At 35.7% G+C, this 23,973-nt stretch overlaps 3 protein-coding genes across 4 annotated transcripts in view; 2 read left to right on the forward strand and 1 right to left on the reverse strand.

The window, feature by feature from the left end:
* Positions 1–262, forward strand: part of LOC111496195 (protein DETOXIFICATION 27-like) — a 4,211-nt gene extending 3,949 nt beyond the window's left edge. Inside the window, exon 9 of the mRNA XM_023146553.1 lies at positions 66–262. The gene's annotated coding sequence lies outside the window, so the exon portion shown is untranslated. The remainder of the gene's footprint in view (positions 1–65) is intronic.
* A 656-nt stretch (positions 263–918) lies between these two features.
* On the reverse strand, positions 919–2,729 carry LOC111496241 (RING-H2 finger protein ATL34-like). Its single transcript, XM_023146616.1, has one exon. The coding sequence runs from the start codon at positions 2,546–2,548 to the stop codon at positions 1,406–1,408; it is 1,143 nt and encodes a 380-aa protein (XP_023002384.1). The 5' UTR covers positions 2,549–2,729; the 3' UTR covers positions 919–1,405.
* A 9,221-nt stretch (positions 2,730–11,950) lies between these two features.
* LOC111496285 (transcription factor bHLH96-like) lies at positions 11,951–13,640 on the forward strand. Of its 2 annotated transcripts, none has more exons than XM_023146679.1 (3): positions 11,951–12,734; positions 12,911–13,282; positions 13,360–13,640. In XM_023146679.1, exons 1-3 carry the CDS (start codon positions 12,294–12,296, stop codon positions 13,453–13,455), a joined length of 909 nt encoding a protein of 302 aa, XP_023002447.1. In that variant the 5' UTR covers positions 11,951–12,293; the 3' UTR covers positions 13,456–13,640. The 2 variants fall into 2 exon arrangements, with proteins under 2 accessions (XP_023002447.1, XP_023002448.1); XM_023146680.1 differs by having other exon boundaries at positions 11,956–12,734; positions 12,914–13,282.
* Positions 13,641–23,973: the final 10,333 nt, after the last annotated feature.

A 23,973-nucleotide genomic window follows, 5' to 3' on the forward strand; every position in this document is an offset into this window, starting at 1 on the left:
TTTTTTTTTTTTTTTTTTTTTTTTTTTTTTTTTTTTTTTTTTTTTTTTTTTTTTTTTTTTTTGTAATGATCAAAATGATTCATGTTCTTGGTTTTTTAAAAGCTGTCCATGGATGGTATGTTCTTTCAATTATGGTGGCTTACCTAAAATGATTCAAAAGTTAGGTAACATGTGATACAAAAAATGTGTTGGTGACGATGGGAAAGGGGAAGAACAAGGAGAAAAAGCTGTTGGCAATGAGATTCCTTGTCTTTTTTGGTTACCTTGCTGTCTCTTTTAACCTTTCAATCACCAACATCTAATTATATTTGGTTTCAACTTCTTCCACGTGAAACGTCTAATAGAGTCGAGTCACGATGTAATGTTAAAATTTCTAGAGAATAAGCTATTTCTTACTTACTATTTTTTACAAAGTCAAGTCGATATATTGGAAGATTATTGAATTGGTAAGATCTCACAGTTGAAGAGGAGAACAAAACATTCTTTATAAGAGTGTGAAAACTTCTCCCTAATGAACGCGTTTTAAAAACATTGAGAGGAAGCCCATAAGAGAAAGGTTAAATAGAACAATATTTGGTAGCGGTGGGTTTGAGTTGTTACAAATGGTATCAGAGCAGACACCAAAAAATGTGTCAAGGAGGACACTGGGCCTCGAAAAATGGTAGATTGTAAAATCCCACATGGAAACATCTCCCTAACATACACGTTTTAAAGGAAGCTGGAAAGAGGAAGTTCATACAGGCAATATCTGCGGTGGGTTTGGACTGTTATAAATCGTATTAGAGCAGACACAGGGAGATGTGCCAGTAAGGACATTGGGCCCCAAAGGGGGTGGATCGTAAGATCCCACAACTTGTTGGAGAGAGTAGGGTGTCGAAACCTCTCCCAAGCATGCATGTTTTTAAAACCTTGAGAGGAAGTTTGAAAGGGAAAGCCCAAAGGTCAGTAGTCGGAGGTGCAACTCACAAAGGGATTACACTAATAAGCTACCTTGCATCTTACTTCGCTTCGGGGCAAATTGAAGAGGTGGTCGAGCAATCAGGGATGGGATTTAAATTGGTATTTAAAAATGTTCCAAATCGGCCCAATTTTAATACTAATTAACCCAAATTAACATCTAAACTAATATTAACTAAACCATAATTTACATCTAAAACTATTCTATTTACACAATATCAACTTCCTAAAAAATTAAAATTAAAATTAAAAAAGAAAAAAAAAGAAAAAAGTGAAGCCTTCCTCTATACATGTGTTTGTGACATGCGCCAATCAAATGGGATGGGATCATCGATTATAGCCAACGAACTTTGACCGTTTCCTCCTTTTTCCCCAATAAAAAATTGACTTTTTTTTCTTCACAAAACAAGACCAAGTAAAACACAAAAGCCCAACTCGGCCCAATTCTTCAGCCGCCTACGTTATCGTTGACTTTGACTTTCCCGTCCACATCACCCGGCAACCTGGAGAACGGCCGTCCACAGCCATCTCCGTTGACAATCACATCCTTTCTCGAACCCTCCCTTCCAAGCAATGGCGTCGCCGGTAACAATGTCCGCCGCCACTCCACCCACCCATTTCTACTCCGATTCCCCAAAAACCCATTCTTCCCCACCTCACTCCGGTACCCCTGTCTCGAACTCTGCTCCCTCGGCAACGCCACGCAGCTCCTCGCCCGATTCAAATTCCAATTCAACAGCTCACTTCTTACCTCCTCCGGCAATCTCAGCGTAAACCTCGCGTAATCCTCCCCTCTTCCGATCAGCGAGTGCCCCGTCGAATGCGACCGTGGGAACAGCCCGCTCAACCGCCATCCCGTCGATCGCGACCGAATTGGACCGTTCTGATTCAATCCCTCATTTCGGTTTATCAAACTCACTTCCTGCCCTTGATTCCCCTCCGGAATTCGAACAATTACCTGACCACTTTCCGCTCCGGTCACCGGTCCGCTCCGGTCAATTCCCAAATCGGAATTGAGCAACGCAGCAAAAGATACATCGCCGGGTTTGGGGACAAGGCTAGCGCGGCAAACAGGGCAGGTCGAGTGAGACACCAACCACGCGTCGATACAATCGGCGTGGAAGACATGGCTGCATTTCGGCAACAATCGGAGCGTTGCATCATCTTCGAATTCGGACAAACAAATGGCGCATTCCAACGACCCATTTCCGATTCTGAGCCCTTTCACGTTGGCGTATAGAAAGGTGGGGAAAGTAGCTATAACATCGGCGTCAAGGCCACGCGCAGCCGTTCTGGATCGGGTGTTGGTGGCAGTTTGGGCGGTAGAGAGGAGGAGGCGGCCGCCGAAGTGTTGGTCAGTGCACTGACGGGTGTAGACAGAGAGAACGGCGATGACGATGAAGAAGCAAACGAGAACAATCAAAACGATGGCCATTCGTTTGCTGATGGTCTGTTTAAAAGGGTATAAATCAGGGGGACTGGGGACGGTGGGTTGGCCGGATTGGGCGGCGGCGAGGGAGGCGATGTCGGCGAGTAGGATAGAATAGAAGAGGAAGGCGGCGGCGACATGATTGAGGGCGGGAGAGGGCATATCTGGATAAGGTAACAAAAACAGAGGAAGAAATGAATTTGTAGGGGAAAAGGAGAAGTGATTCAAAAAGAGAGAGGAAATGGTGGCTGAAGAGAGACGGAAGTGGGTTTGACTGACAGACCTGAGATGGTCTGAGATACCCAATTCTTGCTAAGTCAAGTCAATGGCCGCATCTACAAAAGGGCACCACTACAATTTGTGCACACAACGTGGGCTGTGTATGTGTATATATATTTATATATATCCAAGTAAAAGAGAGATACATGAATGAATCGATATCACATTCGAATTAGAGTGATTTTAATGATAGAAGGACTAAGAAAAGTCACTGCTTAATTAAGCACGTGTCCCTTTATAACGGCCCAAAGCTTAGTAGATATTGTTTTCTTTGGATTTTTCCTTAAATGTAGCTTTAAAACGCGTTTGTTAGGGAGAAGTTTCCACACCCTTAACAAAGCTCATTTGTTCTCCTCCCCAATCGATGTGAGATATCACAATCCACCCCCTTCAGGGCCGAACATCATCGCGGGCACTTGTTCCTTTCTCCAATCGATGTGGGATGCCCACCAAATTCGCCCCCTTCGGGGCCCAGCGTCCTTACTGGCACACTGCCTCATGTCTACCCCCTTCGAGGAACAACCTCCTTATCGACACATCGCCTAGTATCTGGCTCATATACCATTTGTAACGGCTCAAACCCAAAAATGACAATATCGGCTAGCTATGGGCTTGAGGCATTACAATCTTCCTTTTTGGTTGCTCAATCATAGAAACTTCGTAGTTAAATGTGCTTTGTTTGAAGCATGTGAGTGAAGACAAAAAAATTCGTATTGGTCTGTGGTGATAGTCTCACCCTTAAAGAGCAAGAAGTAAATAAAGTGCCACGAAACCAAAATTCTAAATGTTTTTTTTAATTGGATTGGGTTGGAAATTCAAGGCATGTGTTTGAAATTCTATTAAGAAAATGGAGAATGATATCCTTACGCATTTAATTAAATTAATGTTTCCAATCATTTTTTCAAAAAAATAATGTATACAATTTTATTATAAATTCATTGAAATTGACCATATCATGCATTTAAATTCAACTAGCTAATACATTATAGATTTATTTTAAAGGTCTCGGGTTTAAATTCAAATAAATAAAAAAGGATAATGATAAATTTATAAAAATAAAAGAAACAATTTAAAAAAATTTAATGGTAAATAACTTGAACGCTAATTAACTCAAAAATTAAATTAAAAAAACCGAACACTAACTTGAACGCAAGAACTGGTTTGGTCAGGATTTAGGTAATTAGTTAAAAACGGGTTTTTTAATATTTAATATTCTTTAAAATAAATAAGTAAATAAAGAAAAGAAGTTAAAAACAAATTTTCAAATCATATATCATTGTTATTAATTATTGGTTTTTAAGTAAAAAATAAGATTATTTTGACCAAAGAAATGGTTGGAAATTAATTTAATTCATTTGTTGGACTTTATGTTATGATGTGTATAGTTGTATAATATATGATAGACGTTATTAATATTTAATAAATGGTCATTTTCATAGTCTTCATATATATTAAATAATTTATTGGTAGATATAACTAACTAACTCAAAAGAGAGTCTTGAAAATAGAACATAATTGCTGTAATGGGCTTGGGCCGGGTATCGTCTCCACCTCAACCTTCTCATGGCCCAATCCAACGGAACAATTTGGGCCTACTAGCTCCTTCAAACTTGGGCTTGGGCCGGTTTCATATTATTGTACTTTTTTAGTACAATAAATGAAAATTATAAAGATTTGATTATTCAACATCAATAATATATATATATATATATATATATATATATATCAATAATTATTGGAGTTCAAGAACCAACTTTATAATAAAATATAATTATAGAAATAAATAAATGAATAAAAATGTAAAAAAGGTGAGGTAAAAAAAAAAAAGAAGAGTAAAAGACACGACAAGGAGAAAGGAGAGGGGGCGAAGGAGGTGGATCAACGGCGGAGGAGGGAGGATGGCGGTGGCGTGGCGGGTAGTTGGGCTTAGGCCTGGTACATGCTGGCGTAGGCGTTGGTGCTGCCTCACCACGTGGACCCCTTGACAACATGTGTACGGCTGCTACCTCCAACTTGTCTCCTGTCTAATCCAATCACGCCCCTCTCCGGAATCCCAATCACCCACAAAATATTTATACATACATATATAACCATTATACATTTACCCTAAATTTGTAGAAGATCTAACGAGTAAAAATCATTAACTTTGATACCCATTTACTTGCTCGAGCAACGGTACATCGTTCATAGGAGTTTAGAGTTTAGGGTTTAGGGCAATTGCATCCTTTCGAGATATTTATAAGCGATTGTACGACACTCACTTTTAGCTCTAAGTGAGTCAGCCAACTCGAAATCACATCATGTACGACCTGACAACGTATGCTTAAGCCTCTAATCTCATTTAGGATTTAGGACAATTGCATCCTCTTGAGATATTTATAAGCGATTGTGCGACAATGACTCTTAGCTCTGAGTGAATCAACCAACGTGAAATTGCGTCATTTACGACTTGACAACGTATGCATAAGTCTCTAATCCCATTCAAGAAGGTAGGGAGATTTTCGAAAGAGGGTTTGAAGAATTGACGACTTAAATAACATATAACTCTGTATATGAAGAATTGACGACTAGTCGCACCCCCTATAATACATTTTAGGGCATTTCAGGTTTACCAGACGTAGGCATGATTATGTTAAAACGTCATACAAAAAAATGAACTATATCATGAAAGTGATAAAGAAAAGTAGTAAAAGTATACAATGCAACGAACATGCGGTCATAGGCAACACGTCTTGAACAAACATGGCTGCTAACACTTTACCGGAGTTTGTACTATCTCAAACCCTAAACAGCAATAATAAAAAAGAAAGCAAAAAAAAAAGATGGTTTCCACGTCAATGGGAAGGCAGAAGAAAGCACATGAGGAACCCAAAAAGAAAAAGAAAAGAAAGAGATTCGGAGTGTCCTGCGCTGCGGTGATAGCACAATCTGGGAGATAAGGGAATAATATATATGGCTTTGTACCTTCCTCTGATCTCAATATTTTAACCTTTCCATTTTGTTGGGAATTCCAATTTTTATTTCCTTCTATTTTTAAACCCTAAACCCACTCTTTCCCATGCACATTAAACTAATCTTTTTAACTCAAAATCCCTTTCATTCATGGCCGATCACGAATATCATCTCTCGTCGCCTCTGTACTCGAGTGAGAGTTCTACGATCCCGACCAGAAACTTGTTAAGCGTAGGGACATCCAAACTTGCCCAACCCATACAAGGGAATTAGAGATCGAAGGTTTTCTAGAGGAGATACCGTTAGATTGCACCCACTTAACAAAACTCAAAATCTGTGGGCGACTCGGTTTTAATGTATATTAGTTTAATATTTATGATTGATTAGAAATATAGTCGAAATTATTTATGTATTTTTGTATTTATTAATATAATTGAGAATAAACCAAAAAGGAAAAAAATAAGAGAATCTTTTGATGAAGGGCAAAAGAGAGATTAAATAGTTTGGTGAATATTTAAAGGTGAGGGTAGGGTTATGTTTATAGAAGGACTAGTTTCAACTTTTATGAGCTTTGAATACTCATATTTATGATTAAAATTATGGGTTTCATCGGGATTTAAACAAAGGACAATGCCAGCTCCACTCAGCTAAGCTTAATTAATTGATTAATTACTTAATCAGGGTCTGTTTCATTACTGATTAATTATTAAACAAATGTTGTTGTTCCTACCGTTCTAAAAGTGTGGGAACCAAGAGAAATTGATGGCACATGTACTCGGTCGACTATCCTGTTCATTCAATTTTAATCATAGATTCTTGATTTGATTGCTCTACGTTCGATGACTAGTCAAGATATGGATGTGCTTGACTTAATAATGTCTCACGCTGTTTAGTGTGTGTTTATTAGGGAGAGGTTCTTTAGGATCATTGTCCTCCCTCGCACACTGCTTGTTGTATGACTCTGAAGTCATTTGTAACAGCCATAGTCCAGTGTCCTCACTTGCACACCGCCCTGACTCTTATGTCATTTCTAATAGATATTGTTCGTACCCAGTGTCTCACTTGTACACCGCTTTGTCTCTAGCTCTATTGCCATTTGTAACAGCCCCAGTCTACAATTATCAGATATTGTGCATACCCAGTGTCCAACTCGACTGGTACCATTTGTAAAAGTCTCAGCCCCCTGTTAATAAATATTGTCTACTTTGGATCATTACGTTCACCGTCAGTCTCACATTTAAATCTCATTAAAAAAATGATCGAGTCATGTCTAACATCAAGTAACGTATTATGAATGGGTTGGATTATGAGTTGCATGTATGATGTTTTAAATAACAAAATAGTTTTAAAACACATTTAAAAAACACATATTTATTTCATGCTTCAAAATTAGAATAATATTAACAGCTAATTTCCACGTAGATCATTGAAAAATGAGATTACTTTGAATAAAAGGAAAATAAAAGACGAGTTTTCCCAGAATTTGAGGTCCCAATAACACGGTTTTAGGTAATTAAAATTTTAAATAAATCCAAATCTCTGATTCAATCACCATCTTAATAACCCCAGAAATTTTGGGTTTTTTCTTAAAATTTTAAATAATAATAATAATTATTTTTTTTTAATTTTTTTAGCCGATTTGTACGTTGTTCCCACATGCACAAATTAGGGTTTCTGGTAACCGTATTTTACGCTCAAACCACATGCAATTCCATTATATATATATATATATATATAAATTATTTATTTTCCTATTTATTTTTTAATTTTTTTAATTCCTTTAATTAATTTACACTACCTACGTCTCAATTCCTAGACCAATTTAATTAATTTCATGTTGTTTAATTTCCTAATCCAACTCTAATTCTTGAATCGATTAATATATTCATTTTAAATATTTATGTTATTAAGATAAGATATCATTGCCACTAGTTCAATTTTTTTATATACTTATTGATATAGCTCGATCGAATATTTTGTATTTTAAACGAAATTATTATTATGACCATTTTTGTACTCGGTAACGTGTCGTGTAAGCTATTATGTTGAAAAATAATAATATTTATAAAATTATTGATTTTATAATATTAAGCAAAAAAAAAAAAAAAAAATAGTAATGAGGATTGTACTAAGAAAGACATATTGCAAAATAATTCTATGTAGAAAATGAAGGGAAATAATGACGTGGCACATAGTATTCTTAATTAATGATTCATATTATTTTATTTTTCTCAGAAAAAATACATTGGATTTTGCAGAAAATTCCAAGTAAGAAAATGAGTGGATTTTTTTAATTGGAAAATATTAATTAACAAGTTGCAATTATGGTTCTCGAATCTTAAATAATAAGCTGTAAAATTAACTTTTATTTTATAAAATTATATTTAATTTACTTATTATAATATTAGATTCTATTTGGAATATATTCCATATCATAGTAAATTTCATATTGGGTCTTATAAAATATTCTCAAGCTTGGTCGGAATTTGCAAATATTAAATATAATAACGTTATGATAATAGTTTAAATAAATTCCAATTAGAATATTTACTGTTATTTAGTATAATATAAAATATGATGCAAATGTTTCTCATAATATGTGAGATCCCACGTTAGTCGGAGAGTAAAAGGAAACGTTTTTTTTATAAGGGTGTGAAAACTTCTCTTAGTAGATAACGACAATATGTAACGGGTCAAGGTAGACAAGATCTAGACTGTTATGGTTGGTACCAGAGCCAGATACAAGGTGGCGTGCCAGTGAGGAGACAATGTGGTAGCGAAGACGCTGTTCCCATATCGATTAGAGAGGGAAACGAAGCATTGTTTATAAGAGTGTGAAAACCTCTTTCTAGTAGATGACGACGATATGTAATGGGCCAAAGTAGACAATATCTGGGCTGATATAGTTGTTATCAGAATCATGCATTGGGCAATGTGTCAACGAGGAAGTTGGTATCGGAGATATGCACCAAGCAGTGTGCTAGTGAGGACATTGACACACACCAATTGGAGAGGGAAATAGACCCTTCTTTATAAGAGTGTGGAAACCTCTTCCTAATAGATGACAACGATACATAACAAACTAAAGTAGACAATATCTAAATTGTTATAGTTGGTATCAGAGTCATGCATCAGGCGGTGTGTCAGGAAGGAAGTTAGTTTTAGAGATAAGCATTGAGCGGTGTGCCAGCGAAAACGCTGGCTCACATAAATTGGAGAGGGGAACAAAACTTTTTTATAAGGGTGTAAAAACTTCTTCCTACTAGATGACGACGATACGTAACGAGCCAAAGTAGACAATATTTTTGCTGTGACAATTGGTATCAGAGTCATGCACCAGACAAGTGTGTTAGCAAGGAAGTTGGTATCAGAAACAGACGTCGAGTGGTGTGTCAGTGAGAACGTTGATCCCACATCGGTTAGAGAGGGGGAACAAAACATTTTTTATAAGGGTATGAAAATCTCTCTGTAGTAGATACGCTTTAGAAACTGTGAAGCTGCGGAAGATGCGTAATTGACTAAAGCGGATAATAACTACTATCACTCGTTTCGGGTAGAATGTTGTATCGTATAAAATTAGAAAGAGCATCACAAGAAGAATAGTATTGAGAAGGGTAAGAAAAAAAGAAAAGAAAGAGAAAAACACAGAACACAAAGCAATAAGGAAATAGAGTAAGCATGGAAGACATTCCAAGGAACAAATGAAAAGACAAAGGTGTGAGAATGTCGCATAGAAATGTGAGTTAATTTGGTTATATTATAATGTTTTTGCATTCAAAAAAACATTGGAACAGTAGAAAGAACAGGAGAAAGAACAGTAGGCAGTGTTGGAAAGGGTGTCGGAGACACATATAGTATATAGTCTTGAAGCTGGATGATTACAAGAGTGGGTGTTCATAAGGTCACATGGATTCCTCTGCGCCCAATGTCCCGCTCCCCCCTTCTTTCTCTTTCAATTAAAATACTCTTTTTTTTTCATTTTTTCTTTAGATCTTCAGAATTTCTGGTAATTTTTCCAGCTTTTCGTCATCGGTTTTTTTTTTGCCCTTTGTCCGACCAAATTATTGTCAAATCAAACCAAATGTATCATTCCTCTTTCGTTTTTCGTCCCTTTTCTGTTTACGTTTCCATATTCTTATAAAAAAATATTTGTTCTCAAAACGAGGTTTCCACACGCTTATAATAAATGTTTTGTTCTTCTCTCTAATCGAGAGTTTGAAGATCCATCGTCCTCACTGGCACACTACTCCATGTTTGATTATGATACCATTTATAACAGTCAAACTCCATTCTTAGCACGTATTGTCTACTTTAGCCCATTACGTATCGCCCATAACCTCATGGTTTTAAATTGCATCTGCTAGGGTAAGATTTTTACACTCTTATAATAGATGTTTCGTTCCCTTCTCCGTTTCCACACACTTGTAAGAAATGTTTTATTCCCAAAACGAGATTTCTACACCTTTATAAGAAATGCTTCGTTTCCCTCTTGGTTTTCACACACTATTAAGAAGTGCTTCGTTCTTAGCTCCAACCAAGAGCTTGAGAGCCCAACATCCTTGTTCGCACACTGTTTGGTGTCTGACTCGATACCATTTATAACAACAAAAACCCACCGCTAGCAGATATTATCCACTTTGGCCTGTTACATATCACCATCAACCTCACAGTTTTAAATAACGTATGCTAAGAAGAGGTTTCCACACTCTTATAAAAAATGTTTCGTTCAAATCTCCAACTGATATAAGATCTCACAAATTCTCTCTTCCACTTGTTTTCTTGTTTTAATATAAATTCTTCTTAGTTTGGACTTATCAGTATCGAAGTAACGAGAGATTATACCTGTACGTTCTTATCTAAGTGTGATATACTTCATTTGACATGATAGAATAAAAATAAATGATATAAAATATGGTACATTTATTTAATATTTAAAATTGTATATAATCACTTTATCTATTTTTTTCACGAAAATAAAATTAAATTAAAAGAAAAAGTAGACAAAACATGCTTTATTCACTTAAAATGTTTTATGGCCATTAATCAAATGTATGAAAATAGTAAAGATATGATTTAACTAATTCAGCTTCAATAATACTCTCTCATTCAATGAACTTGAAGTATCAAATTTTATTTAATTTTTATGCTTGATTATGATATGTGTGCTACATTTCCATTTTTATGAGTAAATTAAGGAGGAGGCTAAATATAAAATTTTTGTTCTTATTTAATTGTCCAATTCAATAAAAATGTGTTTGATTGAGACGTTTAAACTTTTGAACCCTTTCCTTTATAATAAATATGTTAATGAGTAACTTTGGATCTGGAGGGTGACCGAGTGGGAACAAAAAACATGGTCTTCGTGAGATAGGAGAGCTTGTGGGTCACGAGATGGTTAATACTCTGACCTCGTTAACGAGTAGCTTTGGACTCAGAGGGAGACCGAGTGGAAATGAAAAATGTACCCTTTGTGAAGCAGGAGAGTTTGTGGGTCATGAGATATTCAAACTTCTGATTTCTTTTATTTATAACAGATATGTTAACGAGTAGTTTTGGACCCAGAGGGTGATCGAGTGGAAATGGAAAATGTGGCTTTTGTGAGGTAAGAGAGCTTGTGGGTCACGAGATATTCAAATTTCTGATCCTCTTTTCTTCATAACAGATATGCTAACGAGTAGCTTTAGACCCAGAGGGCGATCGGGTAGGAACGAAAAATGTGGCCTTTGTGAGGTAAGAGAGCTTGTGGGTCACAAGATATTCAAATTTCTGGTCCTCTTTTCTTTATAACAGATATGCTAATGAGTAGCTTTGGACCCAGAGGGCGATCGAGTAGGAGCGGAAAATGTGGCCTTTGTGAGACAGGAGAGGTTGTGGGTCACGAAATATTCAAACTTTTGATCCTCTTTTCTTTAAAACAGATCTACTAACAAGTAGCTTTGGACTCGGAGGGCAGCCGAGTGGGAACAAAAAATGTGGCCTTTGTGAGGCAAGAGAGCTTGTAGGTCACGAGATATTCAAACTTCTGACCTCTTTTGTTTATAATAGATATGTTAACAAGTAGATTTGGACTCGGAGGACGATTGAATGGGAACGAAAAATGTACCCTTTGTGAAGTAGAAGAGTTTGTGATCGTTTTTTCTTTACAATAAATTGGTTAATGAATAGGTTTAGACCCGAAGGGCAACCGAGTGAGAAACGAAAGATGTGGTCTTTGTGAGAGTGGGAGAGCTTATAGGGTGACGTTTTTATTTTGTTGTAGAATTTAATTAATACTTGACGTCCACCAACTTGAGTAATCTAAAGTTTCATTTAAAGGTCTTCTTCATCTTCCCCTTTTAATGAACAAACAAATCCCCAAACCCCAACAGAGTATCTATTTCTAGCAACGCCAGATTCCTCTCTCTCTCTCTCTCTCTCTCTGTTTCTCTCTCTTCCTCTGTTTCGCTGCTGCTGCGAGTACTGATCTACAATGCCTTCTCACGTGCACCTTGTTCTCTTGCAATGGCTTCTTTGAACTCATTTTCTTTAAAAAGCCCCTTTCCTTCAGGTGCTTGTAGCCATACATAAAAGCCTAACCTTCGTTGTTAGGTCTTCTTGGTTTCAAGGAAACAGAGCAACCCCATCTCTCTGTTTCTCTCTGTTTTTCCGATCGCCGGAAAAAACAGAGTGATCGTTGATGATGGCATTGGAAACGGTGGTTTACCCACAAAATAGAGATACATTTACTTATGTTTGCAGAGATTTCTGTTCTTACGGCAGCGCTTGGCCCGGCTACGACTATGGCTTCCAATTAGAACAAGAAAAATCCTTTCTTGAAAACCCCCAAAAACTCCCCACTAATTGGGAGCCTTCACCCGAGGAATGTTCGATCAATCAGCCGCTTTCCGTAGGAGCTCTCTATCCGCCGATGGAAGTTGAACAGTCGCCACCGTCTCCACCGTCCCCACCGCCGACGACCGGGAGGAGAAAGCGACGGCGGACTCGAAACATGAAAAACAAGGAGGAAATAGAAAACCAGAGGATGACCCACATCGCCGTCGAGCGCAACCGCCGGAAACAAATGAATGAATATCTTGCCGTCCTCCGATCACTAATGCCGTGTTCTTACGTTCAAAGGGTCAGTCACCTTTCTTTTTCATGACAATGACAAAAGTTACCGTCCAAAAACAGAGCATGATTTCATTTTTTGGTGGAAAACTGTTGAATTACTTCAATTTCACGACAGAACACAAGAACATGTTTAATAATTGAGTTGTCGTGTACTTTTCAAGGCTAATTATTTGAATATTATAGCAGGGAGACCAAGCCTCCATTATTGGTGGCGCCATTAATTTCGTCAAGGAATTAGAACAGCAATTACAGTTCATCAAAGCCCACAAGGAACCAACAGCTTCATCCCCTTTCGCCGACTTCTTTTCCTTCCCACAGTTCTCAACTCCGGCGACAAACTCGACCCATGACTCTGCCAGTTCCAACACCCAATGGGCCGCCGGAGATATCGAAGTCACCATGGTGGATACCCATGCCAACCTCAAAATCTTGTCCAAGAAACGCCCGAGGCAGCTCCTCAAAATGGTGGCTGGGTTTCAAAGCTTGAGATTCTCCGTTCTTCATCTCAATGTCACCACTTTGGATCAAATGGTTCTTTACTCTGTAAGCATCAAGGTAACAAAAACACGAACTTTTCAACATGGGTTTTCTTTTTGGATCAAAAACTTGATTTTTATTTGCAACTTTATCAGATTGAGGAAGGATGCGAGTTGAATACAGTGGATGAAATCGCTGCAGCTGTGAATCAAATCCTGCTCTCCATTCAAGAGGAATCTGCTTTCAGCTGACACTTTGATCGATTCAATCTGTGTTCTTCCGAATGTATTTTGTTTGTTCAGAATCTCTTCGATTTCCTTATGGTGTCCAACAATTTTCCATGCAAATGAAGCACATAGCGTTGGATCCTTTTGATCCGTAAAATTTAATATCATGAATTTGGTTCAATATAAAGATGGCAACTTTATTTAATAATGTTTATGATTCTTCCAAGTTTTGATTAATCATATCTATGAAAACATGATCGTACAGATCGATTTAGTGTTTGAAAGATTTGATTTGGTAATTGAAATGTGTGAGAGTTGAAGAGGAAGAGGAACTAGCCGACAAGATTGCAACATGGAAGCAATAATTGTTATTGTGTTAAAGGTTTGACTGTCTTCCTTGGACTCCACAGCCAAGCAAAGCTCCTTTGTTGGGCTCCACTCTACATATTTATATATATACCCATTCAATCTCTCCCGAGATTAGAACGAATTACTATTTTATAAAAGTGTGAAAATCTCTACTTAATAGACATATATTAGAATTGTGAGACTGACGACAATACGTAGTAGACAAAAACATACAATATTTATTAGCGGTGGGCTTGGACGGTTTCAAATTGTATTAGAGCTAGACACCGAGCGGTGTGCCAGCGAAGATGTTGATTCCCTAAAGGGGTGGATTGTGAGGGCTCATATTGGTGGGAGACACTAAGTGGTGTGCTAGCGAGAGCGTTAAGTCCACAAGGGAGTGAATTGTAGGGTCCCACATCAGTGGAAGACACTGAGCGGTGTGCCAGAGAGGACGTTAAGCTTCCAATGGGGTGGATTGTTAGATCCCACATCGGCAAGAGAGGAAAACGAAACATTTCGTATAAGGGTGTGGAATCTCTCCTTAATAGACGCATTTTAAAACCGTGAGACTGACGGTGATACGTAACGAGCAAAAACATCTACTAGCAGTGGACTTGAGTTGTTACAAATGATATAAGAGCTAGATTGTTACAAATGGTATTAGAACTGTGCTAGAGAGGATGTTAGGCCCACAAGGAGAGTCCATTGTGAGGTATCACATCAGTTGGAGAGAAGAACAAAGCATCACTTATCAGCGTATGAAAACTTCTCCTTAAAATTGTGAAACTAACGGTAATACGTAACGGGTTAAAGCAGACAATATCATTCTCTATAGAAGCGTGTAAATGAGATTGTTATGTGATTTTATCATAAAATAGGGGAAAAAGAATGAGAAGAAAAGTAGATAGAAATGGATAGGTTTGTGTGGGAAATGATGAGATTTGAAGTTGGTAGAATATTGTTCATCATTGAATGATTCTGATAGCCACAATTCTGGGTTTGAAACAATTATGACACTCATGTGCCCACAACCAGATCTTCATCTTTTACACATCTCTTTTACTTTCTCCTCCTCTTCCAACACCTTCGTTTCACCAACTCTTCCTTCATTCCTGTTTCTACCTACTAGTTTTAGTTAAACATGACTGTTTTTTCGGTCCCGATAAAGAATTTGATCCATAATTTAATTAAATGGGGCGATTTTGTTGATTCAATTAGTGTAAGATCCCACATCCACTAAAAAGAGGAACGAAACATTCACTTCACTCTAACAAATGTGTTTTAATACCATGAGACAAAGCCTAAGAAAGACAATAGCTATTAACGATAGTTTTGAGCTGTTACAATTGAAATTATAGCCATACACCAGGCACTATGTCAGTGAAGATGTTGAACCCTGAAAAGGGTGAACACTAGGTGGTATGTTAGCGAGGACGTTGAATCCCAAAGAATGGTGGATTGTGAACTCCTATCTCAAGACATGGAAAGAAAGCCTATGTTGGGTTGTAGCTAAATGGGGAAAAAGTTATGAGTTTAAAATTCTTGAAATGAAATGATGAGGAGATGAAGAGACAGAAAAAACATGATTATGAGTTTGAAGAACAAAAAAGATGGGGAGGGGGGTGGGGCCAACCTCATATGTGAATATTCATAATTATTCCTTCCAACCTCATCATTTTGTTTAAAAAATCTAACAAATTAAACCCTAAATCATTTCATCTTTCATTTTGTCTTTCCCCGATCGAACACGTATTAATCACTCGAATATGGATAAGAGTACGTAAGTGTATATTCAAATTACAAGGTCCGTAGTTAAAAATCTCGATGCGAGATTTCATATCAATTAGAGAGAGAAACAAATCATTTCTTATAAAAGTGTGAAAATCTCTCCCTAATAGATATTAAAACTGTAAGGCTAACGACGATATGTAACAAGTCGGTGAGCTTGGACTATTACAAATGGTATCAGAGACAGACATCAGGTAGTATGTCAGCGAGGGCACTGAACCTCTAAGAGGGTGGATTGTGAGATCACACATCGGTTGGAGAGGTGAACGAAACATTCCTTACAAAAGTGAAGCTCACGAGGATATGTAATAGGCCATTGCGGACCATATTTGCCTGTTGAACCCTCCTTCCAAATGGTTGGGCTGGACTTTTGTGGGCTTTGCAAAAGTAATTGGGCTGATTCATAGAAGCTTTAAGCCCAAATGAAAATTAAACTGGGCTTTCATAATGGGCCTTTGAATAGCTCAAAAATTGATATAAATTAAGCCCAAATGAAAATAATTCTTTTTTAAATTTTGATTTTTTTTTTTCTTTTTAAGAATGTAATTTGATTGCTGATGAAGCACATTTTTGTAATTTTGCATCAATTAAGAATACAATTACGTAATGACAATCAAAGGTATCTTTTTTATTTAAATAAATAAAATAAAATAAAAAATATCAAACTGGCCTAATCCAATACAAAACGTGTGGACTTTTCAAGAAAAGAATAATTTTATTTAATTTAATTAAATTTAATTAAATTTAATTAACTTTATTATATTTTCTTTTTTGGGTCCAAACCCTCCATCAATACTTTCTTTTATTTATTTTCAATTTTTAGATCTATTTTTAATAAAATATGATTCAAAATATAATATTAGTTTTTTTTAATGCAAGGCCTATAATACAGTTGAATTATGATCAAATTGGTACACTATTAAAATTATGTTCGAGAATTGTTTGTGTAACTTTTTGAATCATAAAAAAGAAGGAATGATGAGTCAAAAGAATAAGTTTAGTGAATGAGATGTTTTTTTTTTTTGGTAAAAGGCATAAAATTGAAGGCCAATGTAGAATGTTCAATAAACAAGTGGATTGGTAAGAATATTACAATGGGACGGGGAGGACGCACGCTTCCGTATAGCTCTTTGCCAATGACCAACCTTCGTCTTTTGAACCATAATCGACATTTTTCTTATACTCTTTTGAGTCTTTTTCATGATGGTTGCGTGTTTGAAGTCACAGTAAAACTTAGACCAGCGTTCAAAGTCTTTCTCATGACATGTCTGATAGATATTAGTTGCTTTCCTTTATGGATTAGGGTTTTTGAATGTTTGACGACTCGATTCACGATTATGCACTAGAACAGTGGAGGGTTATCGTCGTCATTGTCATTTGTTGGCATTATCATCCTCATTATCAACATCGTGATGGTTTCGAGAATTCAACATCCCATAAAGGTTGTTTTGAAGTTTGACCATAGACAACAACATAAAAGGCACCACCATCTCTCTCAAATGCCTCTTTATGTTCATCTCATTGGTTGGGCTGTTTCATTTGAGTATAAAAGTGATAATCCAATTTATGAACAACTAAGATTGAAAAGAAAGTCAAACCACACCCAAAAAAAAATCTAAAAAAAAGTTGAATTGGGAAAAAGGTCAACCCCACTATGTTTTGGTGTTCTTAGATTACTATATCATCCACATATATTGCATAAAATTAAACACACTATATTTAATATTCTCTTGCACTTTTGGATTCAAAAATAAATAAAAACACCTCTTTTTTCTCTTTTTCTCTCAAATTTGGTGTCAATTATTTAGTGGTTACCCAAAAAAGAGTAGTGGAAGGCAAAGGTGCTGGCTCATCTGCTAGCATGACCGGTTCTTATCGAGGTTTTAGTTGATTGACTTTTGTGTCAAACAAATATTGGGTGGGTATTGTGTAAAAAGACAAAGCCCCTAAAATGTGGGGCAATTTTCAAACTACAATTCCTCAATGTTGGTGGAGAGGAGGGTTTGAATTTTAGATATGATCGGTTTGTTATGTATTGCCGTTAGTCTCAGGGTGTGGGATCTCACAATTCACCCCCTAGAAGTCTAGCATCATCACTAGCACACAGTGTCTGGCCATAATGTCATTTGTAACAGCTAAAGTTCACTGCTAACAAATATTGTCCGTTTTAGCTCGTTACGTATCGTTGTTAGTCTCATGGTTTTAAGACGAATGGTAGGGAGAGGTTTCCACACCCTTCTAAGGAATTTTTTGTGAGATCTTACAATCTACCCTTTTAAGGGCCCAGCGTCCTCTCTGACATACAGCCTGATGTCTAGCTCTGATATCATTTGTAACAGCCCAATCCCACTACTAGTAGATATTGTCCGCTTTGGCCTGTTATGTATCATCGTTAGCTTCACAGTTTTAAAATGCGTCTATTAAACAGAGTTAGGAATGCTTCGTTCCCTCCCAAACCCTAAACCAAAACCGAAGAGACCTTTGGAAAGGCACGTCCTTATGCCTTCTCAATGTCCTTTCTATGACTAAGTTTATCCCCCACACAATTGGCATCTTTGAATGGAACATATTCTCTCTCTCTCTCTCTCTCTAAAGAATTTTGTCCCATTCCTAACACCAATAATCATCTGAAAAATCAAAACTTTCCATCTGGGTTTGCTTCATTTACGTATTTTCAATGCAAAACCAAGTATATAGAGAAGGGAATTGGTGTCTTTATATGAAAATGGTGGGTGTGGCCATGCATGGAAGAGAATCCTTTTGTCTTTTGTTTTGGTTTGTTTGTTTGATGTTCGAAGAAGAAGGGTTTGGTAATGGCCACTCACTTTGATAGAGATAACTTCTGTTTTTGGTGCATTTTTGTTGTATGATACGACATTTATGGGAAAGATAGCATTTATGCCACCACCTCATTTGGCTGTCTATGTGTCTTACCCTTTCTATGTTCTTATGCTTCTTTTAACTATCATTTTGTTCTTTCTTTACTACTTTTCTTTCTAACTTTATTCTTCACGTCTTTTCTAGTTCGAGGGATTTGAGGTTGTATAAGCTTGGCCATGACTTTGACCTCTAAACCCTAAAAATGCTTGAAGAATTAGTTTTCGTGGTTTAGGAAGTCCGTGCTTTGAGAATCAATTTAGGACGCTAGTTCGGCTTCAAAGAATCTATGAAGTGAGGGTTTTCGAGGTATAATATGTTTATGATTGAAAATAAAATACTTTGTTGCAAACGGGTGTATATAAATCTTTTTGTACACCACCATTAAATTAAACTACTGATCGTTAGGAGAGAGAAAATATTTGTATCATTCCCTTCCGTAGAGTCTGATGCTCGAGAGAACCCAGATGGATGAATGTTCCGGATATCTAAATAAGATGATCGATACATGAGTCAATTCCCAACGATGTGTCTCGAGATATGGGATGGCATCACGATGCATGGATCGTGTCATTGTGAACTGAGATGACAATGAGATGCGATGTTGTTTAGTAGCAGACGATTGAACATGCACGCGTAGGCGGCTTTGAATTTGGCATAAGTGATGTTCAGTTGCGCGAACACAAACCTTGCTAAAGGTCCGACGAAACCACAAAACTGGACGAAAAATATGAATGGAACTTGAGTTTCCCTTGAGACTGATTATAAGCGTGTCAAGATCACAATGCCGCACGGTTGAAAAAGTACGACCGTGATAGTGGCTCATGCTTTTTCTCTCTAAATTTAATGGCGATGAACATTTATACATGAAGGAGAGGATTCGAACCTCACCTCTAATCTTTTTATTCAAGTTATAATATCTCGATCAGTTGAGTTATGTTTAAGTCGGCTATAAACTAATATGAAAATAATTATTTTTTGTTTTTTTAAAGAAAAGAAAATGGGTTGCTTTTAAAAAATAGTAGCACTAAAGATTCCATTACCATTACCACCAATTGAATCGGACGGTCGGATTTCGGGTTCCTTATTTATTCTTTTTTTTTAAAAAAAAATAAAATAAAATATTATTCCAACCTTGACACGTGTCTCCTTCCTGTTGGCCACTTTTTCCATTCCTAAATATCATATTCCATTTTTATTGCGATGTGAATGGAGCATATTAAAAATGTCTTTTCCCCATAATTATTTTCCTCATTTCTTCAACAAATATCCCACAATTTTTTTTAAATAAGTTAAATTAATAAAAAGTAAGGGTATTTTTGAAATTTTCTTATTTTTTAGATAAATTATGAATTTTTGGAATATTTTTTATTAATTTAATCAAATATTTTATAAACCATAATATTAATCAATATTAAAGGTTAATAAAAGCTAAATTAAATTAAAATAATATGAGAAAAATTAAGCATTATGATGGAAAGAAAAGCATATGGATCTGATTCCTTTAATTAAAATTGTTAATTTTAATGAAATGATTTTGAGTGTAAGCATGTGAAAGACCATGCCTTTAATTTAATGGTCCTAATTAAAAGAATTAATAATGTTATTAAATTGGTTTAAAGTAGAGGGGTCCCATTATGTTCTTACTTAACCAATATATTGTAATACACATTTAGGGAATAGTTTAATTAAACTATAGTTTAAAACAAATCAAGTGTGTGTCGTTATTTTATTATAAAATTGGCTTATTTTAGGGTTTAGGGTTTCGTTTCGTGGATGAGGAGGGTTTGGGAGGGGAAGGTGTAACGTAACAAAAAGGGTCGAGCCCAAACACACCATTAATAGATATTACCAGCTTTGGCCCGTCATGTATTGGCACTAGCCTCACGATTTTTAAAACGTGTCTATTTGGGAGAGATTTCCACACACTTATAAAAGAAAATGAGGGTTTGAGAGGGGAAGGTGTAGCTTAACATTGAGGGTCAAACCGCTAGTAGATATTGTCAGTTTTGGCTTATTACATATCAACGTTATTCTCACGGTTTTTAAGACACGTCTGCTAGGGAGAGATTTCGACATACTTATAAAGAAGGAAAATGAGACTTTGGGAAGGGAAGGTGTACCTTTAGAAAAAGGGTCAAACTCAAAATTTCATGCTAGTAAATATTGTCTGTTTTGGCTCGTTATGTATCAATATCAGCCTTATACTTTTTATAATGCGTGTATTAGAGAAAGATTTTCACACCCTTATAAAGAATGTTTCGTTTCCCTCTCCAACTTATGAAGAATCTCACAATATTGAATGCATGTATGTATTTGGGTCGAAGAAAAAAATAAACTCAAAAGAGACGTCCAAGTGTACGAAGTACAATTTAGTTTGTACTACTACATCCCCCTCCTCTTGTCATCCTTAATAATACTTTTTACTCTTTGTTTGTTCAACTTCTCGTTAAAATCTTCATTTATGTGATATCTCACATCGGTTGGAGAGGAGAACGAATCATTTCTAGCAAGATCGTGAATGTGGAAAACTGTGAAATTCCATATTGGTTGGGGAAGAAAACGAAACATTCCTTATAAGAGTGTGGAAGCCTCTCTCTAATAGACACGTTTTAAACCCGTGAGGCTTACAACGATAAGTAACGAGCAAAAGTGGACAATATCTACTAGCGGTGGGATTGGACGATTACAAATGACATCAAAGCCAGACACTAAACGGTCTGCAAGCACGCATGTTGGGCTTTCAAGGGGATGGATTGTGAGAACCCACATTGGTTGAAGAGGAGAACAAAACATTTCTTATAAGAATATGGAAACCTCTCCGTAATAGATGGGTTTTAAAATCATGAGGCTGACGGAGAAACGTAACAAGCAAAAACAGACAATATTTGAAGGTGGTGGGCTATTACAAAACCTCTCTCTAACAGACACGTTTTAAAATTGTGAGACTGACAGCTATATGCAACCTGCACAGCAATATCGAATGAATTATTAATTAATAAAAATCATGTGGTCGAGTATAATTAAGATAGTGTTAGTGATTTGGATTTCCAATTCTAAAAAAAATATTTTTTAATCTTAAAAATAAAATAAAAAGTAACAATATAATTAGAGGTGTCAAGAATATGAAACCATGACATGAATACTTTAAATTATCTACATTTTATAAATTGAGTTGTCACTAAAACAAAACTCAAAAAATTCATTAAATAAATAAATAAATAAATATATCTTAATAATACAATTATCATTGGCTCCAAAGCTGTTTATACCTCATATTATTTATTACAAACTTTATAATTTTAATTAACGTATTTCTACCAATTTCTATTTTTTTTTATTTTTTTAATGCAAATATATGTATATATATATATATATATATATATGACCATAGACTCAATAAGGAAGACCTAAAAAGTCAAGGCTGTCCTAGAGAGAGACATTGTGGGGGGCAGTTTGAAATAATTAGAAAGACAATAATGGGACAGCCCCAAAATTTAAAGGCATGGAATCCGGCACAAATGTCGTTTTTGACCCACGATCGAAATACACTAAAACAAATGAATGAAGTAGAAAGGCGAGTTCCTCGATACAGAAGGAACCTTAAATACAACATACATCCGGATTTAAACATTTTCCTTAAATTACAAATCATGTCAATTCTTCTTTTATTAAGTCAAACTTATTAGATCACTGTCCTCCAAACTCATTAAGACAGCGAAAGAAACATACAATGGATGGTCTTACGTGTTCCACCAATGATCGAAAGAGTCGGATGAAAATGGACCCTTTAAACAAATTTATCTCATAATAACTCGAACCCATTCACACTCACATTACAATATACGTTCTCTTATAATTTTTTAAATTTTTCTTTTATATATTTTCATAATTTTAAAGAAATTATAATAAATTTGGAGTAAATTTCTTCATATTTTGGACTTAAATTATTTTAGTATAAACTTTTTTGTCCCTTTTATTTTAATTAAAATACAAAATTATTTCCATGTTGTAGTTTTAATATTCATTAATGTTATGGCCTAATAAGGAAAATAATTAGGTTTAGTGGTTTAATTATGGTTGTAAAACTCTCTAATCTTTATTGTCTTTTATTACTTTTTTATCCACGTGGAATTAAATATCACATCGTATTAAATGAGTGAGGGAGAAGGTTAATAAACTAAGTGGAGTTTTGTAAATATAGATAATCTTGTATTTATTTTAATTTTTTCTTCAAATTAGTATGTGGAATACACGTGTCCACATTAAATAATAGCGTGAAATAATTAAATAAATTAATTTTCAAAATATTTCCTTTTAAAATAATAAGACATATTTACATCAATACACCATTACACCGTATAATTGGATACTAATATAGCGTAAACCCTAATGCCAAAGATTCGAATCAAAATTTGTCGTATGAATTCGGTATTGCGTACTCCAACATTCTTCCGTTTTGTCGACTTGTCTTGAGTTGCTTTTGATATGAACCGAGACATCAATCATGCAATATAAACTTTAAAGAAGATGCAAAAGAAAATGTTGTTCAAATTATCACGAGAGGTTACAATTCTACGTAGTTTAGATTGCATGTTTAGAATCATTCAAGGTAGACATGATCGATTTTGCTCGCGGAGTTTTTTTGCTTTGAGATATTTGATCTACTTTCCCTTCGAGTGATTTCTTATCTTTACGGCCTAGTGTTCTTACCTTTCCTTTTGTTAAGGGCTAAGTTTATTTGTAATTCTATATAGTTTAGATTGCATATTTAGAATCATTCAAGCTAAACATGATCGAATTTCAAACAAAATTTTATCAACAAAGTAAATGTGATTCTTTATCAGTTTTTAAGAGTAGGGACTATCCCACGTGCCAACATGCAATTTTTAAACATGATTCACATACATAAAGTTAAACAACACTGAACTTGAGAAATTATGTCACCGAAACGAAATCTGAATCTTATCAAACACATTTATTAACCTTTTATATCGTTAAAATCACGCTCATTTGCACGTAATATCGATTCATTCGTTACGTTATGAATTATTATCATCATTTTTTCTTATTACTGTATGTTATGTACTGTGTTTTTTTCTTTGTTTGCGTATGCATGTCTAAGGCCAATGTGTGTTCCTGTCGAGGTTTTCAACTCGTTTCTGTCAGAAATATGATCCAATGTGTCTTAGGCCAATGCATTTTGGCTTAGTGGAAACTACTGTTGTTGTTATGTCACATCCCAAGTTTTTAGTGTTCTTCATTACTCGGACAATAAGGTTTTGTTGGTTCATTTTATCCAACATAATCTCTATAACACAACACAAAAACATCCCTATTTTTCAAATACAACAAAACTCTTTAAGAGCCCTCTATGGCACGAGGGTTTATAAAGGATTTAGGGTTTAGAGTTTACGTTTTAGAGCTTACTGTAACAGATATTGTCTTATTTGGGCTTCTTGCGTTTATTAGAGAGAAGTTTCGACACCCTTATAAACAATGTCAAGTTCACTACAAGCAGATAAT

The sequence above is a fragment of the Cucurbita maxima genome, unplaced genomic scaffold (assembly GCF_002738345.1).
Source record: "Cucurbita maxima cultivar Rimu unplaced genomic scaffold, Cmax_1.0 Cma_Scf00022, whole genome shotgun sequence".
Classification (NCBI taxonomy): Eukaryota; Viridiplantae; Streptophyta; class Magnoliopsida; order Cucurbitales; family Cucurbitaceae; genus Cucurbita; species Cucurbita maxima.

Bases quoted from the DNA above. Each gene is read 5' to 3' on its own strand.
- LOC111496241 (XM_023146616.1), bottom strand. From the start codon at position 2,548: ATGCCCTCTCCCGCCCTCAATCATGTCGCCGCCGCCTTCCTCTTCTAT.
- LOC111496285 (XM_023146679.1), top strand. From the start codon at position 12,294: ATGATGGCATTGGAAACGGTGGTTTACCCACAAAATAGAGATACATTT. The intron at 12,735-12,910 runs GTCAGTCACCTT...TGAATATTATAG, and splicing joins CGTGTTCTTACGTTCAAAGG to CAGGGAGACCAAGCCTCCAT. The intron at 13,283-13,359 runs GTAACAAAAACA...CAACTTTATCAG, and splicing joins TTTACTCTGTAAGCATCAAG to ATTGAGGAAGGATGCGAGTT.